The 20,082-nt window shown below is 41.3% G+C and overlaps 1 protein-coding gene and 1 non-coding gene across 5 annotated transcripts in view; both read left to right on the forward strand.

Moving 5' to 3' along the window:
• The window catches only part of WDR43 (WD repeat domain 43), a 38,006-nt gene extending 23,920 nt beyond the window's left edge, over positions 1 to 14,086 (forward strand). Inside the window, exons 8-19 of one of the 4 annotated variants that reach the window (XM_065589312.1) lie at positions 5 to 176; positions 685 to 771; positions 4,574 to 4,705; positions 5,250 to 5,387; positions 6,839 to 6,925; positions 8,711 to 8,742; positions 10,325 to 10,388; positions 11,348 to 11,461; positions 11,985 to 12,054; positions 12,693 to 12,745; positions 12,876 to 12,886; positions 12,935 to 13,202. In XM_065589312.1, the coding sequence (XP_065445384.1) occupies positions 5 to 176; positions 685 to 771; positions 4,574 to 4,705; positions 5,250 to 5,387; positions 6,839 to 6,925; positions 8,711 to 8,742; positions 10,325 to 10,388; positions 11,348 to 11,461; positions 11,985 to 12,054; positions 12,693 to 12,745; positions 12,876 to 12,886; positions 12,935 to 13,064 (1,090 nt within the window). In that variant the 3' untranslated portion in view covers positions 13,065 to 13,202. Of the gene's footprint in view, positions 1 to 4; positions 177 to 684; positions 772 to 4,573; positions 4,706 to 5,249; positions 5,388 to 6,838; positions 6,926 to 8,710; positions 8,743 to 10,324; positions 10,389 to 11,347; positions 11,462 to 11,984; positions 12,055 to 12,692; positions 12,746 to 12,872 lie in introns of all 4 variants that reach the window. The other 3 variants (XM_065589311.1, XM_005289525.4, XM_042848527.2) reach the window with 3 other exon arrangements.
• LOC112061665 (small nucleolar RNA SNORD53/SNORD92) lies at positions 1,888 to 1,965 on the forward strand. Its single transcript, XR_002890342.1, has one exon. It is a non-coding gene; the product is annotated as a small nucleolar RNA SNORD53/SNORD92 (small nucleolar RNA).
• Positions 14,087 to 20,082: the final 5,996 nt, after the last annotated feature.

Genomic DNA, 20,082 nt, shown 5'->3' on the forward strand with positions numbered 1-20,082 from the left:
TCAGATACTGCAAAAAGCCCTTAACATCAAATTGTACTATCCAGATAGCAACGTCTGGAAAGGACAGTGACGCCACGCCAAAACCAGTCCCTATTCTAGCAGCTGCATTTTGCTCCAACAAGCAGTCATTACTGCTTGTGTATGGAAACACCTTACAACCCATCATTGAGAGAGTGGTATGTAAAGCCTACTCGATTTGTAACCTAATATTTTGTAAGCATGTAACACAAACTCCCAATTACTCTCTGAATGGAGGAATTTTTAATGTGGACTTGCGTAGCAAGGTAAAGCCACTCTTTCCTGTGGTGTGTCCAGTGCCCTCAGTACAGCTGTCTGAAAGGGAATTTTGATTCTGCTTTCTTTTATTAAATACAATATAGCTAATGTTGGTATTTCCTGCTGTTTCAACAGGCATTGTTGACCACTCCATTGCAGCAACTTTAAAACTGGTGTTAATAAATTAAGCTTCAGTTGAAGGTCCTCCATTACCTGAACAAGTTCCCTTGAAAGACATAGGAATCTGGTGACTTGGGGAAAAGCAAAGCAACTGCTTTCCTGAAGTAACCGAAATTTCACTTTACTGATAATGCCTGCTAAGTTATTTCTAACCTGTTGAAGTAGCTTCATGAGTCACAGTGGTGTGTTTAAATTATGTGGACTGTTTCTTTTCTTCCCCTGTGTTAGTCCTTGAACACCACCGAATCTCACATATGCTTGATAAGGGATGTTCAAAAGACCATGGCGCTTCAAACAGAAATGTCTGTAACAAAGGTGAGTGTTGTTTGAAACATCATCCTAGTCCCTGTTCCGGTTTTATATTTATCAATACTAAACCTTCCATTTTAGCAGAGAAGATAGGATTCTACACTGAAAAAAGAACAGGAGTAATTGTGGCACCTTAGAGACTAACAAATTTATTTCAGCATAAGCTTTTGTGGGCTACAGCTCACTCTGAGGAGAAGTTCAGTAACAAATAGCATTCCTTGAACAAAATGCATCTCATTGGCTTTTACTAGTCCTAGCACACAGTGCTTAGATGGAGATAGGTATTGCAGACTAGGACTACTACTGCCTTCATCTCTATGCTCAAGATTAGGCATCTCCAATTTTTGCTAGTTGGGGCAGATCCTTGGGTCATGAGAAGTTGCCTTTGCAGCCCTCAGTTGGGCAGTGTTTGGGTGTTCTTGTTTTAGTATTTCTGTAAAATTAATCCTGCCTTTTTTGTAGATTCTTAAATCAGGTGTCCTGTCTTTTCTGTGAGGTTGCCTTCATATGTTCCAATTCCCAGGGATACAGCACCTGGGAGTGTGAACTTGAAATCTTACACAGCAACGTCTGTTGAGACCATTTTTCACCTCTAGCCCATGTGCAGGGTTCACAGGGTATTAAAAGGGGAGGGAACCTTGAAGATACTTATCAGTAAGTGGCTTTTGGTGAAGGGTGTTGTTACTGTATAATTCCTGCCCCCACCTTTGGAACTTGGAGTCTCAGCTTTCTTCAGGTTAAGAATTTCTGAATTATTGGAAAGAACAAAAAGGCAGTTGAGGCTGCTCCCCCTTTTGTACCCTGGGAACCCTATATTATGGTATGAGTTGGCCCAGTGGACACTCTGCTCAGAAGATTCCTGGCTTGTAGACTCAGTGCACTTATCCCACAAGTGTAAATGTATAGAGGTGGCATTTTCTCAAACTACACTTACTGATAACTCGGAGTTGAAACACCGAGAATCTGTGGCACACTTAATTTTATTGTATGAGTTGGCTTATTGGGTTTTGGACTACTGCTACATCTCTGGGTTTCTGTGAGCCAGATGTGGGCTTGTGTTCTTTTGTAGTCATGAAGCCAATGATAGACGCACCAAACTGAAAGCTATAGGGAATCTTGGGCTTGCTGTGATGACCTTCGTCTTGGTTTCGCTTATTGCTGAATTCCATGAAGACACGTTTCTCTTGGCTGTCTGAGCATGCCTTCTGGAGAAGAGTTCCATGTGTCATGCACTTGGCACTTCCCTACGAATATCTGTAGCTAGAGAAGGTTTCAAAACCACATCTGCTGTACTGTAACAACCTGAAACTGGAGTATCTCATTTTGCCTACTATATCTAAACCTTACTAGAAGTGAGGTGATAGAGGGAGTTTGCTACAGTTATTATAGTAGTCTGTATTGGTATACTGACAGCCAGTGCTACTGCTTATTGGGAACCTATCCTATCTCAAAGCAAGAAGGATTAGGTCGGGTCAGTGCTTGAATGGATGACCTCTAAGTAAACAGGTGTCTGCAATAAGTGATTATTGGAATTCTGTATGTGTCACGTGTCCCTGCATCCGCACTGATCCAGAAGGATCACTGTGCTGCTGGATGTGCTGACTTTCAGTTGAGACTTACAACTCAACTTCCTTGTGTTCATTAAAGATCCCGTGGCGTTTCTTTGTGTGATAAAGGGTTGCTTATTCAAGCATCCTGGCCTGATTTAATTCAGATACTTGTATTCTACCTCCCTAAATGAGAACCACTGCTCTAGGATGCAAACTTCCTTGATTGCACCCCCCCTTCTTTTTGTCTGTTGTAATTTATGCCCTCTCTCCTGCCGCACAAGTACATATACAGTAACTCCTCGCTTAATGTTATAGTTGTGTTCCTGAAAAATGCTACTTTAAGCGAAACGATGTTAAGCGAATCCAATTTCCCCATAATTAATGTAAAGGGGGAGAGGGGGTAGGTTCCAGGGAATTTTTTTCGCCAGACAAAAGACACAGACACAGTATAAGTTTTTTTTTTTTTTTAAACAATTTAATACTGTACACAGCAATGATGATTGTGAAGCTTGGTTGAGGTGGTGAAGTCAGAGGGTGGGATATTTCCCAGGGAATGCCTTGCTGCTAAATGATGAACTAGCACTCGGCTGAGCCCTGAAGGGTTAACACGTTGTTAATGTAGCCTCACACTCTACAAGGCACTACGAATGAAGGGAGGAGACACAATAGACGCATGGCAGTGGCTGCAAACATTCCCTGCGGAAACTGAACTTAATAATAATGAACCCACACTATCTCACTGGAGCGCACCACTTCCTCCACTTTCCAAAGTGCTGGGGGGTGCATGTGTGTGTGACAGAGAGATGTCGTGTGAGAGAGAGCATTGCCCATTTAAGTATGCTGAAGTACACTGCCTTTTTAAGTAGATCAGCAAGTTGAGGCAGCAGCTGCTGCCAGCAAGCTCCCTTCATCCTGGTCCTGAGCTCTGTCATGTCCCCACCCTGCTCTGTGGAGATGGGGTACAGGAGCGGGGTGGGGCACCCTGACATCAGCACCCCTCTTCCTCCCTACCCCCTGCACAGCATTCAGGAGGCTCCTGGGAGCAGCTCCAAGGCAGAGGGCAGGAACAGCACAGGGCAGTGTGGGGAGGAACATCTGAACTGCCTAACAATTGACAGCCTGCTGGGCGGCTGCTGCACAAGGAACTTAAGGGAGCTGATGGGGGGGTACTGCCAACCAACCCTGGTTCTAAGCCCCCACCAGCTAGCTCCAACGGGCTGCTCTTCCTGCAAGCAGTGGACAAAGCAGGTGTCCGCCAAACAATGTTATAAGGGAGCATTGCACAACCTTAAACAAGCATGTTCTCTAATAGATCAGCGATGTAACAATGTTGCCCCACTTAACGTTCTTTCGTTAAGTGAGGAATTGCTGTACCAATAAAAATAAATCAACATGCAACTCTCATTAAATATTAAAAACAGTAAGTCATTGATTCAAACAGAGCCAACGATCTATTGTAAAGAGAGCAAAAGAAACTGCGACTGTGGTCGATGCTTACAATTAAATGTGCACACCACATCGTAGCAAATGTATTAACGTACAGATGGCAACCACTTTGTATAATGCTGTGCAACTTAACAGAAACCCATCAAAATGCACACCGCCATCTAGAGACAAATTCACAGTGCCATCTGAGGACCCGATGTGTCCGGAGGAATCAGTTTTGCTAATTATTAATTGCTGTTGGTAAAATGTGTGTAGGAAGTTTTTAATTTTTTCCCCCTCCCTCACCCCTGAAAACATGTACCTCCCCAAGAGGTCTTGCCCCCCGTTGGATAACCTCTGCCCCAGAGATCCACTAATTGCCCTAAACTATTGTAAGGTGCTGCTGTTAAATGGTTGCTGTCTTTCAGTGGTAGATAGGGTGATCCCTGTTTGAAGGTGTTAGATTTTCTATACTTACTATATATATTTCCAGCAAAGACTCAAGTGTTTCTGTTAAGTGTAATTAGGAAACACTTCCTCTAGTTGAACACCCTGGAAAATAAATAAATGATTCTCACTCGGTGTATAATTAGCCCAGTTACAAATATTAATTGAGTTAGTTCAGCAAATGGTCCACTGGGATCAACCTTAAACTTCCTTATAGACTTTCTTGTCTTACTACCGGACATGGATTCTGAGAGGAGATATTAATACGTGGCAGGGAATGATTTTACCATGTGTATGGGTCTGAAAAAATAAACCAGTGTTTTGGACTACAGAAAACACACCTGAACATGTTTCCTATTTGTGTGTGGATGTCTCTTTGTCACTAGGTAAAAACGCCTGTTGTGAACAAAGAAGCCAAAGTTTTAGTGCCTGGAATTCCTGGACATAGTGCAACCATCAAATCTCAGTCCTCTGGAATGCAGAAAATGGAAAGCAAAAGAAAACCTGGAGACAAAGAGGTAATCAAAGTGCTCTTACCAAACAGTAATAAGCATGCCAGATTGGACTGTTTCCCTTTTTGGCCAAAATAATCACCCAGAGCTAACTGTTATTCTATCACTTGATGTGAATGAGCTTCATCTGGGATGAGCTCCCCTGCAGCTGTGAATGATGGCAGTCTTGCATCCAAGTCCTACACGTTGCCCACAAATCTACCATGTTGTTGAAGAAGGTTGTATTCTTGCCTTCTCTCTGCTAGAGCATGTTGCTGGGCTTTGAACCCCTACGTCTCCACCCAGATGCCATATTCCCCTTCTCCAGCTCTGCTTGCTCCTTCCTTCCTGAATGTCTCTGCCATGTCATGAGAGATGAGAACTTGTCCTGCCTAAAAAATATAGCAAGATAGGACTTGACATTGAGAACTGTTGCAGAGGGCTCAATGCTCTGCTTCAGCTGGTGGCTCAAAAAACACCTCTGAGAAAACATAATTGATGGAGTCCGAGTCTTATGTATTTGGTTGCAAGTTGGTTTAAGTGACACTGCTCATATTTATTTCTTCTGCAGGATAGCATTGAAGACCGTCTTGGTGCAATGGATATTGATACTGTGAAAATAAAAACAAAAGGTGGCCTTCCACAAACTGACAGCTTTGCGGTGCTTTTGGTTCAGGGCTTGGAAAGCAATGATCCTAATATCTTAAATGTAAGTGTTATAAGAGCACCACGTGATGCTCAAGTTATTCTGCTTAGACTTGTGAAGTGGCTTCTTGTGCATACTAGGCTGTATGACTAGTGTTAAACTTGCCACTTGCGCTCCGCTGCTTTTTGCATTATCCCACTGCCTTGCAGCATAGAAACAGTAGTGCCATTATGTTTACCTGTCATATACATTGTTTTAATTGATGACATTTGCTATATTTTTTTCTATTTGATCTGCTTTGCAAGATGTCTTCTGGATTTCCCCTCTTCTCCCCCCCCCACCCCCTCCCAACTGAACCCCTGGATTTCAAAGCTAGTCGGTTTGTGTTATACAAGATAGAAATGTAGGGCTGGAAGGGACTTCGAAAGGTCTTCATCTCCCATTGAGGCAAGCCCACATACAGTATATCTAGACCATCCCCAGCAGTTGTTTGTCTAAATTATACTTAAAGACCTTCAGTGATGGGTATTCCACAGCCTCTCTAGGTAACATGTTTCAGTACTTAACTATCCTTATAGTTAGAAAGTTTTTCCTAATATGTAACTTAAATTTCCCTTGCTGCAGATTAAGCTGATTGAGTGTTTCTTGTTCTACCTTCAATGAACATGGAGAACAATTGATCACCATTCTCTTTGTAACATATTTGAAGACTGTTATCAGGTCCCCATCAGTCTTCTTTTCTCAAAACTAAACATAACCTTTCCTCACAGGTCAGGTTAAAAATAGTTATCTAACCATATAAATTCTATAGTGTCACAGTTCACCTGTTCTTCCATTAATATTAATAATGTGTCACTTTTTCCTTTGGGGTTTGATTAGAGCATGGTTTCTACTTAGACCTGACTTGAGATCTGAGTGGATATGCTTTGGATCAATAAGTATTGGAGGGCCCACGAGTCAGTTGCTGTTGGGTGTGTGTAGGAATAGGAGTGTTAAATTTAAGAGAAACTTGGTGCTGCATTGGGAGTCCTGAATCTGAAGTCCTTTATCCACAGGACTGGTGGAACACCGACAGTAGCAAGGAAAACTTCCTTGCCTCCTCCAGCGTGCCTCAATCTTAACATGGAGTGGCTACATGATGGATAAAATGAAGTTGTGTCCATGACCCAATCATTCCAGTATTTTTTCATGAGCACTATATTTACTGAAAAAACACCTCTTCTGTAATGTGCAAACATGCTAGCAGCTTTTTTTGCATATCACTCAAAGAACTTGCTTGTCTCTTTAGAAAGTGCCCATTAATGATGACTCCGTGCTCATCTTCTCTCTGGCACACATGTCCTCAGACTTTACATACAAGGTTGAGATGTGAGCATCAGAGATTCAAACCTCATCTTTTTCTGTCTCCCGTTGTTCTGTGCCCTGTAGATATGTCCTTGGTGTCCTTGATTGTATACATATGTATTTATTGATGAATGTTTCTCTGATCTCATATTTTCCCCCTCGTTTCACAGAAAGTGCTTCAAACAAGGAAGGACGCTTTAATAAAGAACACAATAACTAAGATACCTGTACATGCTGTCATTCCATTGCTGCATGAGGTAGGAGAATTACTGCTATAGAACTTCCACTGTTGTAGAACAAGTTAACACTGGGCTTTTCCTCTTACTTGGGAAGTCCAAATATACACCTGCTTTTATTCCATAGAATCGGTGTGGAGGTCATCCAGTATTGAAGCAGTTTTTGTCTTGACTCTGACAATTGTCTTCTGAGGCAAACATATGGAAACCATGTCATTCCCAGAGTTGGGTGTATCCTCCTGGTTGTGTTGATGAGATATTAACCTCATACTGGCGTGGGCACTTATCAGAGGCCAGCTTTGACGATTCTGACTTGTCACTGAAACGTTTAATTCAGGAGAGCTGAGTCAGGTTCTGTTACTCTGAAACCATGCAAAATAACTGCACATTCAGTGGACTTGTCTCACTGTCAATCCTACTAGGGATTAACTCTGGTGTTTTTTTCACAATAAAAACTGGGAAGATGGTTTTGTGAAGACACTGGCCTAGGACTCAGGAGATCAGAGTTCAGTTCCTGGTTGTGCTATCTCCTTCTTCTGTGACTTCCTTTGAGACTATGGGTGACTTAATGAATATCTGCTCCTCAGATCCTCATGTATAAAATGGGGATAATTATCCTACCTGAGGGTGGTGTGAGAATAACTCCATTCATACTTAGAGGCACTCAGCAATACTACAGTGATGGGGACCCTATACATACTTAGTTGGCATGGTAGCAACAGTGTTGTATTGAACTTCCAGTTGAGGGTGAAAATTTTGTTTACAGTGCTAAAGTCCCATTGTCAGAAGTGATTTAGGAGCCCAAGTCCCATTGACTTCCAATGATACTTGGGTTCCTAAGTACCTTGAGTCACTTTTGAAAATTGGTTTTGAGCCTAAGTCACTTAAGCATTGTTACCTTTTTTAAATCTTAATTCTCTACATGTATTCAACTAGGTTTGAAAAAACCCCACCACTTGTATTTGGACTGAAACGTCTCGTGTAGCTTTACCCAGAAGTGGATTTCTCTTTTGAACTGATAACCCATTCAGACACTTGAGTTACCTGAATGTGAAATAAGTCCATTTCCTTTAAAATTAAGGCATGTTGTCTACTTTTTAATACAAATGGCTTTGGCTTGATGGTAACCCTGAATGAGAAATGCTGACTCTGCCTTGTTTTGAATGTTAAACTTGCACCAAGCATACACGCTGATCCACTGATTCTAAGTAGGTACTGAGATTCAATGTTTCTAATATAGACCCCTCTTTATTTGAGTGATCACACTTTCCGCTATGTGCGAGTGCATTTGACTGTGTTAATCGGGGAGAGGAAAAGACCTTCACTTGACAAGTATATCCTTTCCAGTGCTTGAAACATTTTACTTGGTGCTCAGCGCCCTTTTCCTGCAATAGTAGCTTGTCTTATCAACGTATCACCTGTGCAGCAGGTGCTGTAATAGATATTACATCTAGTGAGATTTTGCATGCACAGCCACAGAGGGATTCAGTTCTGGTCCTTGCTGCCATCTATGACCTGGTTTCCATGTGCACTTGTAACATATCGTTTGACTCGTATTAGCTTCAGTACTATTACTGTAATGAAGCTCTGCTTCCCCAAAAGCAGTCAGTGCACTGAACAAGGACATAGTGCAACCAACATGCGCTTCACAGTGTACGTCTTATTTAGTGCTGGTGATTTCTAGCAGACTTTAAATATCTGAGGATTTTTGTGCCCTGATTTCTGGGCTGATATACAGATGTAATGTCAGGATGAGAACTGTCATGTATACAATACTTCTAAGTGACCTCATCTTTCTTTCTTCAGATTACAAAGAGGTTGCAAGGCCACCCGTACAGGTAAGAGAAATGATTCACAAGGAAGCTTAGCTGACTTTTAAAGGAATGGTGCCTTTTCATTTGTTTGGAGGAGGCCCATGGTAGTGGTTATAAAACTATAGCCTCATGAAAGGAAATATCTGACTTGACTGATGGAGGTTCCAGCTGTTTGGGGGCGTTTCTGTCTGAATTCAGTCTGTTTGAGAAATCATTGCATACATCAAAATGTAAGAGAAATGGAAAAGGACGTCTGAGTCTGGAAACAATATTCCCTTAACTCTTTACCCACTGGACTTCTTGTCGCCCATATCAGCTGTTTATAATTAAAACAAAATAGTTAAACTCACAGCCAGCAGCTAAAACCTACAAGTATCCGTATACAAATAAAGCAGTAGAGTTGAGGACAAATATCCAAAAACTTGTTAATAGAGGAGGGCAGGGAAATGAAGAAACTGCATATGTCCATTTTGTGATATTGCATATAAATAATAATTCTGTTATCACACATAAACAGAACTTCAATAGGTGCCTTAATTGCCCTAGAGAGAAATGGCTAACACTTAAGCATTCTTTTCATATTTTTGTTAAAGAAACAAAATATGCGATAAATGCAGTGAGATTTTTGAATGAATATAATACAGAGTAGTACTTCTGAATAAACTTTATACTGGAATTTTTTTGATTGTGCACTTTTATTGTGTTAATAGAAGACATTTTGCTCAGTGGAGGGCTTCTAAAATCTCAGTTAAATTGACCAAAAATCTTTGTTAACCCAGTGCCCTTTTAATGTTTCAGAAACTCAGTTAAAATCCTTAAATGAATAGGTCAGCCATTAAGAAAGTGTGTGTGTGTGTGTGTGTGTTAGTGATATATAATGAAACCGCTCTTAATAGTTGGGTTAAACAAGTTGCAGTTAGAACATACTTGTTCATTGCCTTTCCCAAATCAGAACGTTACTTATGACCTGGAGTGGGGGCGGGAAGGGTGGCAGAAGTTTGTGTGGCGGGGTCAAGTGATCTCAGATATATTTGTATAGCTGTCAATATTGGGAATTAATATGTATGGTTTACAAAGATAAATACCACAAAGGATAATCTAATCTGAATTGAATATTAACCCATAAATCACAAAATAGTAAAACTTGTTCATATTGAGAAAAGAATTGTTAAATAGCTACTAGATTAGTCATCTCAGCACTGTGTAGAACCTGTTCTATCAGTACTGGGACCGTTTTAGGACTCCCAAAGCTATCTACTCTGCTCTTATGTTGGGAGGCAAAGTTTACTCCATAATTTGAAGGGAAAAAGAAAAAATGCTTTAGATCTTTGATCAATCTAAACTTGTCAGGGAAGATATTGGAAGCAACAACTAAGAGCAAATTTAGTATAACTCAGACACTTAAATTACTATTCCAGTTCTAATGGAACTGTTTAAGTCTCATATCTGTGTAGATGAATTGTTCTTGTTCTTATTTCTAGCTTGGCTTCTCTTTTCTAAAACAAAACGCTGACGCATTTTGATTTAAACCTTTTTAGTGGTCAAAACAGAAGGTGTTCTCTTGGCTACACTCATCTTTGATTTATTCTGCTCTTCTCTCCTCCAGTGCCTCACAGATGGTCCGGTGGCTAAAGTCTGTTTTCACTATACATGCATCCTACCTTTCCACAGTAAGTATCTTGCTCTACGGTTGATACTTGCAGCTAACTAAAATGTACCTCTGTTCTTGTTTTGCTATTGCTCTTCCATTAAAAGTCAACCCTCTTAACATCTTAATCTGCTGCTACTACTGTCTAAATGAACCTCCCCCAAAAGGATGTTTCATGTCATTTGCAACACTTTTTTTGCCACAACATGCTATAAATTACCTGGTAGCTGGCATTATCCAGTACAGCCATTAGCACTAAATCAAACTGATTAGCATGCCTCTATTAGTTATGGACCTATACACAGAGCTGGCTTAATAGATGATGATCTAGCCTTGTTGGGTGAACTTCCTAAACAGAAATTGCCCAAGTACTTTCTTACTGCAGACTGACCTGAGACTATCTTGAGTGCAGCTAGCTTTACTGCATACAAGTATGCTGGAAATGGAGTATTAGCTGGGTGTCATGGATAAGCTAATGCAGGAACATTTAGCCTCTTGGCTTCTGGCTTCAAAGCCTACCACAAGTGAAGGATGAATTTAGGCTTGACCTAGTGATAGAAACCACTAGTTTGGCACAATCGGTCTTCTGTTCCAGAAAGGTCCAGGTCTACAGTGTGGGAGTTTGTGGGTTAGGATTGATGTGCATTGACATTCCCAGACTCTCAGCTGATACTTGTGCAGTTCCCGTTCGTACTAGCCCTTCCCATTAGTTCTCTTAATGCTGTAAACCACAATCAAGTGAAGAAGGAAAATTAGATCTGCATGAGCTGAAAGTGGATGAGAGCCTAGACAAGCATTGGTTTAACAGACTGCTTGAAGTAATAATCATTCATACATAGTGAAATCTCAGCTCTCATTTTGTCTGAGAGGCAGTGTGAGCAAGGACTCCGTAGGCAGCACCTAAAATGCAGTTTAGAATCTTCTTATGAAGTGGAGGAGAACAACAAAACAGCCTCATTCTTATGCTTTTTCTCTCTAAAGTTGCCAGACCTGGTTCCCCAGCTTGGTATGCTATATCAGTTAATGGAGAGCAGAGTAAAAACATTGCAGAAGCTCTCTCGCCTCCATGGAAAACTCTATCTTATCATCACCCAGGTAAGTTCAAGCTATAAACATTGGGGTATAAGATGGAAATGTTGTTGGAAATAGTGGTTGTTTTCAAATTTGATGCGACCAAACCTGCCATCCACAGCTCAGTACAGTTGCTGGATAGTCACACTGATAATGCTGAAGGCAGCACAGTTGATTAACGAGCATCTTGCTACTGACCATATTTTTCTAAACTGACTTAATATTACTTAATTGGGGATGTGTTTTCATTGAAGGTTCAGTCACATTTTTCCTTCTGATTTATATGCTGATCCTCAAGATTTTTAGACTGGAAATAAGCAGGAGAATTTTAAACCACTTAAGATGTGTCTCTCTTCTCTTTAGTATTATAACTTTTCTGCCCATCCTAAATACTCAGCTGTTTTAAAACTATAGATATGGATGGAAGAATAAAATCCAGGCTTGATGGAGATTTCACTTAAATTGTGATGAGTTTTGTAAACACTTGGTAGGTTTTAAGGTTGGATTACATGACTGCAGTTTATTGTGATTTGTAAATCTCTTCCAGGTTGCAGCACTGGAAAAAATTCAGGATGCAACTGATATTAATCAGACTGCAAAACTAGTGTATGAGGAAGGTAAGAAGACTTCCTGTGGGGTTACCTTGAGAACAGATCGAACCATTGTACAGTTGGTGTAGCTCAGCTCCTTTACTAAGGTTACAGCTAAAGTTTGCCAGCCATCCACATTCCAATTCTGTGCCTCTCGCTGTGTGATCTACCATGGAGGTTTTGCTTGAAGACAGTGGAGGGGAGAAGGTGGTATGGAGTTGTCAAGTAGCTTTTTGGTTGGTTGGATTTTTTCCTCTCCAGTTATGAAAACCCTGGTGGTAACTGCAAGTCCAACATACTGCTTAACTCTAGTGCCAGGAATCCAGATTTGTTGGCCCAGGTCTCTATGCAGAATGCACCTTTCCTGAAGATGAATCACTAGAAGGTGCTTCCATATCTGTCCAGAATCAAGAGGATTTAAAATATCTGTAGACCTGAGGTTTGGGTCTTATGTCAACTCTGAAATATTGTGCATAGGATGATGATTGAGCAACAGTGCTTGATTTATACTGATCAAAATAACTGAACGTTCAGTTTTGGTAGATGTTTTAAATGGCACAGCTAGTTAATATATGTAATGGCACATGATCTTGGATTTCATTTGAGTAAAGACTGCATCAAATCTGTTGTGTACTCCTGACTTATGTAGCATTTTCCATTTACAGAATCCTCCGAGGATGGTTCTGAAGATGAGATGATTGCAGATAAAGATTCGGATGTAAGTAAAATTCTTTGTCCAGGACTTCTGTCCTTCACTTGACTGATCGCAGGAGTATAGGATTGCAGAAATGCTTGTACCAAATATTAAGCTGTTCCTGTCTTTTTTTTTTGTTTGTTCGTTCCAGGAGAACTGGGATGAAGATGAAGAGAAAGGGGAGCAATCAGATGAAGAGAAAGGGGAGCAATCAGATGAAGAGAAAGGGGAGCAATCAGATGAAGAGAAAGGGGAGCAATCAGATGAACAAGAAATGGCGGCTGAAAAAGAAATCAATGGGGAATCTGATTTGGACCCAGAAAATGAAAGTGAAGAAGAATAACAGATGGTTTTAAACAAAAATGAAACACCTATTAAAAGAAGTGGGCTGCCAGAACTCTAAAATTCTGATCGCCTTGCTGAAAGTTGCTGTAGTCACATAGCCAGGCAAGAGTCTGCACTCCCCATGTGCAGAGGCACTTCTGGGCACTGTGCATTCCTGAATCCAGAATGTTTAACCATGCCAGCCTTCTCTTGTCCCATATCCCTGAGCTTATATATAAATTTTTTGCCATCTCATGGTCATATTACGCCCGTCTCATGGACAAGCATATTTGTATTCAAGTGAAATAAACTTGCCACCGCCATTTGTGTGGTAAACTTGTTGCAGCTTTACATTGAATTTGTTTAAAATATAACAGATCAAAGATCAGACTATACCTTCTCTTCTCGCTTCAGTTAGCGATAGCAAGTGGGCATCCTGCTGCATTTTTTCAAAAAAATAAAAATAAAAATAAAAAATATTTTTGTAATATTTAAATTCACTATTGAATTTCTTCATTTTCTCCTCATAGGTTCACCCATGCCTTGGCAATGTCTGAATGCCAACCTGGTTTCAAACAGCTTTTTCTTTTTTAAATAAAATTGGACTCGACTTTTATATGTATGTATAAATCTATGGCTTTTTTTGTGCTTCAGAAGGACATTAGAACTATCAGTGGTTTCTAATTTGTTTTAATTGATCCTGTATATAAGTTTAATGCTGACCCGGGAAGAGACTTCATCTTGAGGGGGAGGGGGAATGGAAAAAAATTAGGGGAGAGGGAGGGTGAATGCTTGTGAATATGTAACGCAAAGTGTATACGTTTATTACTGATTTTTAATCTCTCAGTGGCAGAACAAGGATTGCTATTTGCTCAGCTAATGGAAGCTGAAGTGGTATAAACACATTTTTAAGAGCAAGATATGGTAAAGGTTTGAGCCATTCACCAATATAATGTACAGTATATTTGTCTATAAATGGAGCTGTTGCAACTAAATACTGCCCTCTTTGTAAAGTGAATAAATATACATCTCCTTTACCAAGTACTTGTTCTGTAATATATGTGTGGATAGAAGAGGTTGTGTGCTTGAGGGAGTTGTCTCATAAGCAGGTATCCAGGGGAAAATGCTGACCATGTTCTGGGCTTGAAGCACATCCAGTGGTAACTCAGATTCTCAGCTCCCTATGTCTTTAGCTGTATCTGCTGACTTCACCGACACAAACAAGCATTCACTACATTTGACTTCCAGGTGCTCTGAGGGAGAGCAAGTTGGATTCTCTCGTGTTCTGCATGGCATTGTCCGCCAAGTTCACTTCAAAATCTTATAGGTGAAGGTGGAAGGCAGGAGAAGCATGGCTTGGTTTGTCCCAATCCTAGGTGATGTTTCAAAGTGTCAATTGGAAAAAATCTCCTTGGTAGCATAAACTAGGCGCACATTAAACCTGTGCCATGGAGAGAAGGTAAATACAGAAGCCCTGAGGCCTTGCCTGCACACATTCAGTTACCAAACTAAGCTAAATTGATATGACCATTGTTAAACAATGTGTGTTCCCATGGAGAGGTCTGTGCCAGTTTAAATCAATTTAAAACAGATTTTAGTGATACCATTGCAACTTTTGAGTGTTGGCAAATCCAAACTCAGAAAATCCAGTCCCATTTCGGAGCATATTGGCACTTTTACTGTTAGCTTTTCTTCATATCTGTTACATTGAATGAGCAGTTGGTATTTAAAGCAAAAAAGGTAGCAGAATGCTTATGGAGAGACACTTCCAAGAGTGGTGCATGCTTAGTACATGAAAACTGCCCACAGGTGGCTTTTAAAAACTAAATGTGAAGTCTCTCCCTCCCTTCCTTTCCTACCCTCAATAGTGGGACCATTTCATTATGGCTGCTGTTTGTGGTGGTGGCAGTAACTCAGTTGATAATGTTCTGCCAACTGAGAAACTTGACTGGCTAAGTGATCGTATCTGATTTATGCTCTTTGTGTAATATGGGATTCTGAATGTATGAACCCCGTCCAGGCTCTTAGGAACTGAATGTGCTCCCATAACTTACAGGAAAGGTAATTTTCCTGAGGTGTACTGTTATGTCTCAGATTGGACCTATGACATTGATATCATAGGAGTTCACTCTTAATGAGTTCATTGGCTGGGTGCCTTCACTAGCACCACATATTTAAACTTTGCAAAGTTGGATTGCACGTAATTGGTTTTTCTGCATTGTGATATGTCTCTGGTTTTGCTCTTGCTTGTGTAGTTTTAGGGACCCCCTGTGAGTCCTGAGTTTGATACAGGGATAGGAAAATGCTTTTCTGCAGCTATAATTTTTGGATGAGTGCCAAAAAAAATTTGCTTGTCCAAATAGTTAAAGGGCTAATACCTTGTGATCTGCCACAGCTAGAAACAAAGGCTGTAAACCATAGATTCTCAACCTGTGGGGGACACAAATCCAGAGGCATGACCATCCCTTTCTAGGTGGAAGGAGGGTCCTGAACAGAAAGGGTTTCTGGTATGGAAAAGGTTGAGAACCACTGCTGTAAACAACTGTAAAAGTAAGGCCTGGTCTACACTGGAAAAGATTAACTGCTATATCTATGCCTGCAAACCCTCTAGTGTAGACACAGTTATACTGATACGAGAGTGTTTGTTTTTGGCAGTGTAGGTTATACTGGTTCAGGGAACAAAATAAGCTATATCGCCAAAACACTTTTATGCCAGTACAACCATCTACACTAGAGAGCTTTACTGCTATAGCTATTTACTTAGATATAAAAATAAACACTTTACATAATTAATATACAATAAATATAATTAAATTAAACCTCAGCAGCATTTAAATCAGTTCTGCAGGGATTCCACCACCCATCCATCTACCCACTTCAGCCTCTATGAAGTGCACCCTGAGCATTCTTCAGAGACTCGGTCAAAGAGATGTCTTTGGCAGTCTACCCAGAAAATCTCCAGTTTTGGCTATTATGGACCAACCTGTGTCCTAAAAAATCATATCCTTAACTGACATAGCTATGCTGGCAAAAAAACAAACCAAATCAGAACAAAACACTTTCTAGTGTAGACCTGTCCCATGGTTCCAAGCTTTCCTGAAACACACAACTAATGCTTCGCATTTCTCGAACACCCACCATTTGAGGATCTCAGTGCGTTACAAACATTCATTAAGCGTCATATCCTGACAGGTTGTACTGTCCACCATAAAAAACTGAGGAAACCGAGGTGCACAAAGTGGTTTTAAGTGACTGCCCCAGATTTGCCATGACTGGGCAAGGCACTAGAATAGAGCCTAGACTTTGATTCCCTGTTTCAACCACCAATAATACTTAGCTCTTATACATTATTCTTCATCAGTACATCTCAAAGTGTTTTACAAAGGAGATCAGGTCTCATTGGGGAAACTGAGGCATGGAAGTGAAGTGACTTACCCATGGTCACCCAGCATACTAGTGGCAGAGCCTTAAATAGATCCCAGGGGGGCTGAATCCCATTCCAGGGCTCTATCCACTAGGATACATTACTTTAAAAAAAAAAAAACTAATTGATTTCTATAATGCTAAAATTGAAGTTGTGGAGTGTATGGGATTAATCAGAATAGCCCGACTTTCAAAATGCAAGGGTCACCTAACTTGTATTTGGGATTACTGACTTCAGCAGTAAAAAGCATAGAGCCTGCACCTGCTTTTGTTTTCAGATGTGAAAAGGTCCTCTTTCAGCATGACCCACCTGGCATCCAGAACAAAGAGCAACTCGTATTACAAAAGTCACTACTTGTATCTGCCTCAAAAGCCTAAGACTCTTGGTTTTCTGGTGAACTTGTAAGCTGTTCCTGTTTCTGGAGGAGGAGCTATGACATTCTGGTGAAGGGGTGGGGGAAATATCAGACTGAATGTATCCACCTGACTCGGATCTCCCCACTTGCTGTTGCTGCAGTGTCTGGACTTCTATTCCCTCCCTAGTGCTGGTATTAATTTTGTTTTGGTGTGAAGGGGGGTCAGATCAAATGCTAATTCTAAAATAGGTCTTATCTGAATGGGGGATTTGGCTGACAGTTTGTGCAAGTATCTGATAGAAGTGCCAAGATGAGGGCTTGCTAGAGGGTCGGACACTTCATAGCTTGTGTAAGCTGTTTACTGCACACACCAGGGGTTCCTTGCATCCCTCCACTTTCCCTCCCCTACTCCACAAGCTCCTTGTGTGCCACCTTCCCATCCGCCTCTCTTTCAGGGACTCCCTTCAATTCCCTCCCAATCTCTTCCCTCCCAGGGTCTCCTTGTGCTCATTCTCCCATACCATCAGCTTTGTGTGCACCCCATCCTCTGCATGATCTTTGAATGCTGTAACAGTCAGTACCAAAGGTGGCCAGTAGGTGTCAAAATTGCTCTATGAAAACATCCTGGGTTAGGAGGGCACAAAGATATGAAGGGAGTTGATGAACTTCAGGCTGGCTTAACCCCGCTGCTGCTGACGCGTGCTGTTGGGCAGTGTGGCTCTGCAATTCATGTCGGCTGTCATGGCTGTGCTTACGCTTAGTTTTGCCAGGTATGCAAATCTCCGTGTGTGTCATTTCTTCCGCTGTGTGCTGCCAGGCCTTTCAAATGCTTTCTGACCTTGTAAAGCTCTGCTGGGGAAATACTTCTTAAGCAGGCCTCTCTCTGATTACAGTCTGCAGTTGCTGTCCTGCTGCTCTCTAAGGACATAGCATAGCTGGGAGTATTGAAGCTTCATTCTCAGACCCCCTTGCATTCTGTGACGTGACAGATTGAGATTTTTTTTTTATAAAGCTTTTCAGTTCACCTTTAAATTTCCCTGTTCAGGGCTTATTCATCCAACATTAAACACAAAAACCTGAAATTGTTAGGAGAATATGCAGATAAGAGATGGGAGAGAAAAAAATGTGTGATGGGGGCGTCAGGGAAGGGGAGAGCAGAAGTGGAGTGGGAAAGGTTTGGGAGATGTGTCTGTACACATGCTTGTTAGCTTTGGGAAAAAAATAGTGTAGCAAATCTATTATTGCTGTTTTCAGTAAAATGTTTGAAAACTGAATATGAAAAATGTTGAGGTCCGGCGTGTGCACCAGCACCTGAGCTCTAGGTTGGGCTGGGGGAATGCTGGCATTGTGCAATCTCAATCTTTTTGCCTTCATTTCTTTAATTACATTTTCCCGGGGATAGCACAGTTTTGTGAAGTCAGAGAAAACTGCTCTCCTTGTCTCTGCACAGTTCTATGTTGGTGTTAGGTTATGCATACTGACTAATCTATAGGCGATGTGTTGATGGTTTCCCTATTCTCTAGGAGCAATGGGAAGGAAGGGGGCAGAGAGAGAGACTTTCATAATTAATGTTCTAGCTTGCCCATGTGAGCTTGGAGAAACTATGCAGAAGACCTGTATCAGTGGCTCGAAAGCTGCCTGGTTGACTTGGAGATTCTCTTTTCATTGTTGTGTGTAACAGATAAGCATTTTATGAATCAACGTGCAGTGGGTGTGTTGTGAATCTTCAGTTCTTCAGTATTCAATCTGGTTCATAGTGTTGGCAGGGAAATTTCTTCCTATCACCCCAATCAGCCAAATAGGGCAATAACTGCCTTGTTGGCAGCGTGCAGGTTAATGTATATGTGCAAAGCATGTTATAAATATTAAGTACTATAGAAAAGCTGCTAATCTGCTGTAGAATCAGTTGAAAATTAGTTCATCATGCCAGGTCCTGAGTTCAGGGTTTTGTGCATCCCCTGCAACAGCTGATAACCCCAGAACAGTGTGAAGAAGGCAGTCTCCTGTTCTGTTAATGATGATGTCGACCATTCAGAGGTGGTGCTAGCCCATTTGTCGTCCCCCCCCCAACACAATAAAAGCAAATAGGGGGCCCCTTTGAGCTGCTTGGGGCCCTAAGCAATTGCTTAGCCTGCTTATGCCTAGTGCCAGCTCTCTGACCATTATATAGATCGTAAGCTCCTGTATAGACCTTAAGCTCTCTAGGACAGGCACTGTCTTGACTGTGTACATACAGCATGTAGTACAGTTCTGATTCTCAAAGCCAGGGCCTCTGGGCACTACCATCATAAAAATAATTAATAGTAATTGCAGCAGAGATACCAGACCCCTGTGCTCAGGTTTTGGCAGCTTACTTTAAAGATCAAGAGTTTTTAAGCCAGAGAGCGAAAGTGGCTTCCAATTTAGGGTGGGTTAGTTCCAGAAATAATGGAAAATATGAAAAACAGCCCCTCTCTCAAACAGAGTATATAGCCACCAGAGTTTGTCCTTATCATCATGCTGATGGGTTTTAATGGCTCAGATGCTGTCCAAAGCGTAATCCTCTGAATTATTTGGAATTATCTGAGCAGCCTGTCTGATTGCACCCACTTTTTGGTCTGTTTTCTAAAACGTGCCACAACATCTAGAATTCCCAAAGCCAAAAAAATTCCTTTATTTAGTATGGAGCCTGAGGCTCTGTGCAATAAGAGGTCCATGTGCCCCCATCGCTGCATTTGCATTCACAGTGATTTAGTGCTGCTCGCTATAGTGCTAAGATTTACACGTGTACATGACTCTCATGGAAGCTGGGGGTGGAAAGGAAGTCATGGTCAGACTCAGACTTTCCATGGCTCTCGTAATCGCGGAGATGGAATTAACTAGCTCACCTTAAATGCCTTGGCTAAGCAGCGAGCAGCCTTAGTGGTGTCTTCTAAAGTTCTTAGGAATTGGAGATAGATCAAGCCTATAGGGACCAATGTATTTTCATGTCTGTACATGTCCTTGTTTTTTCTGCACTTCCAATGTGCTTGCATGTTTACACGCTGGCTCCCATGTGAATACAAACACTCAGTCTTTCCCTAATACATGCACTGGCATCAACAGTAGAGAGCACTTGTCCCTTCGTTATTTTACTGACTTCCCAAAGTCTTGGCAATAAAGTTGTCTATAGTACCTCAGCACCCGATGGCATGTTTCTGGAGGAGTATTTGTGTGTGTGTCACGCTCTCTCTCACATAGTAAACTCACCCGTTTTATATTCTGCTGCTGACCCATGGG

Source organism: Chrysemys picta, chromosome 3 (assembly GCF_011386835.1).
Source record: "Chrysemys picta bellii isolate R12L10 chromosome 3, ASM1138683v2, whole genome shotgun sequence".
In the NCBI taxonomy this organism is placed as follows: domain Eukaryota; kingdom Metazoa; phylum Chordata; order Testudines; family Emydidae; genus Chrysemys; species Chrysemys picta.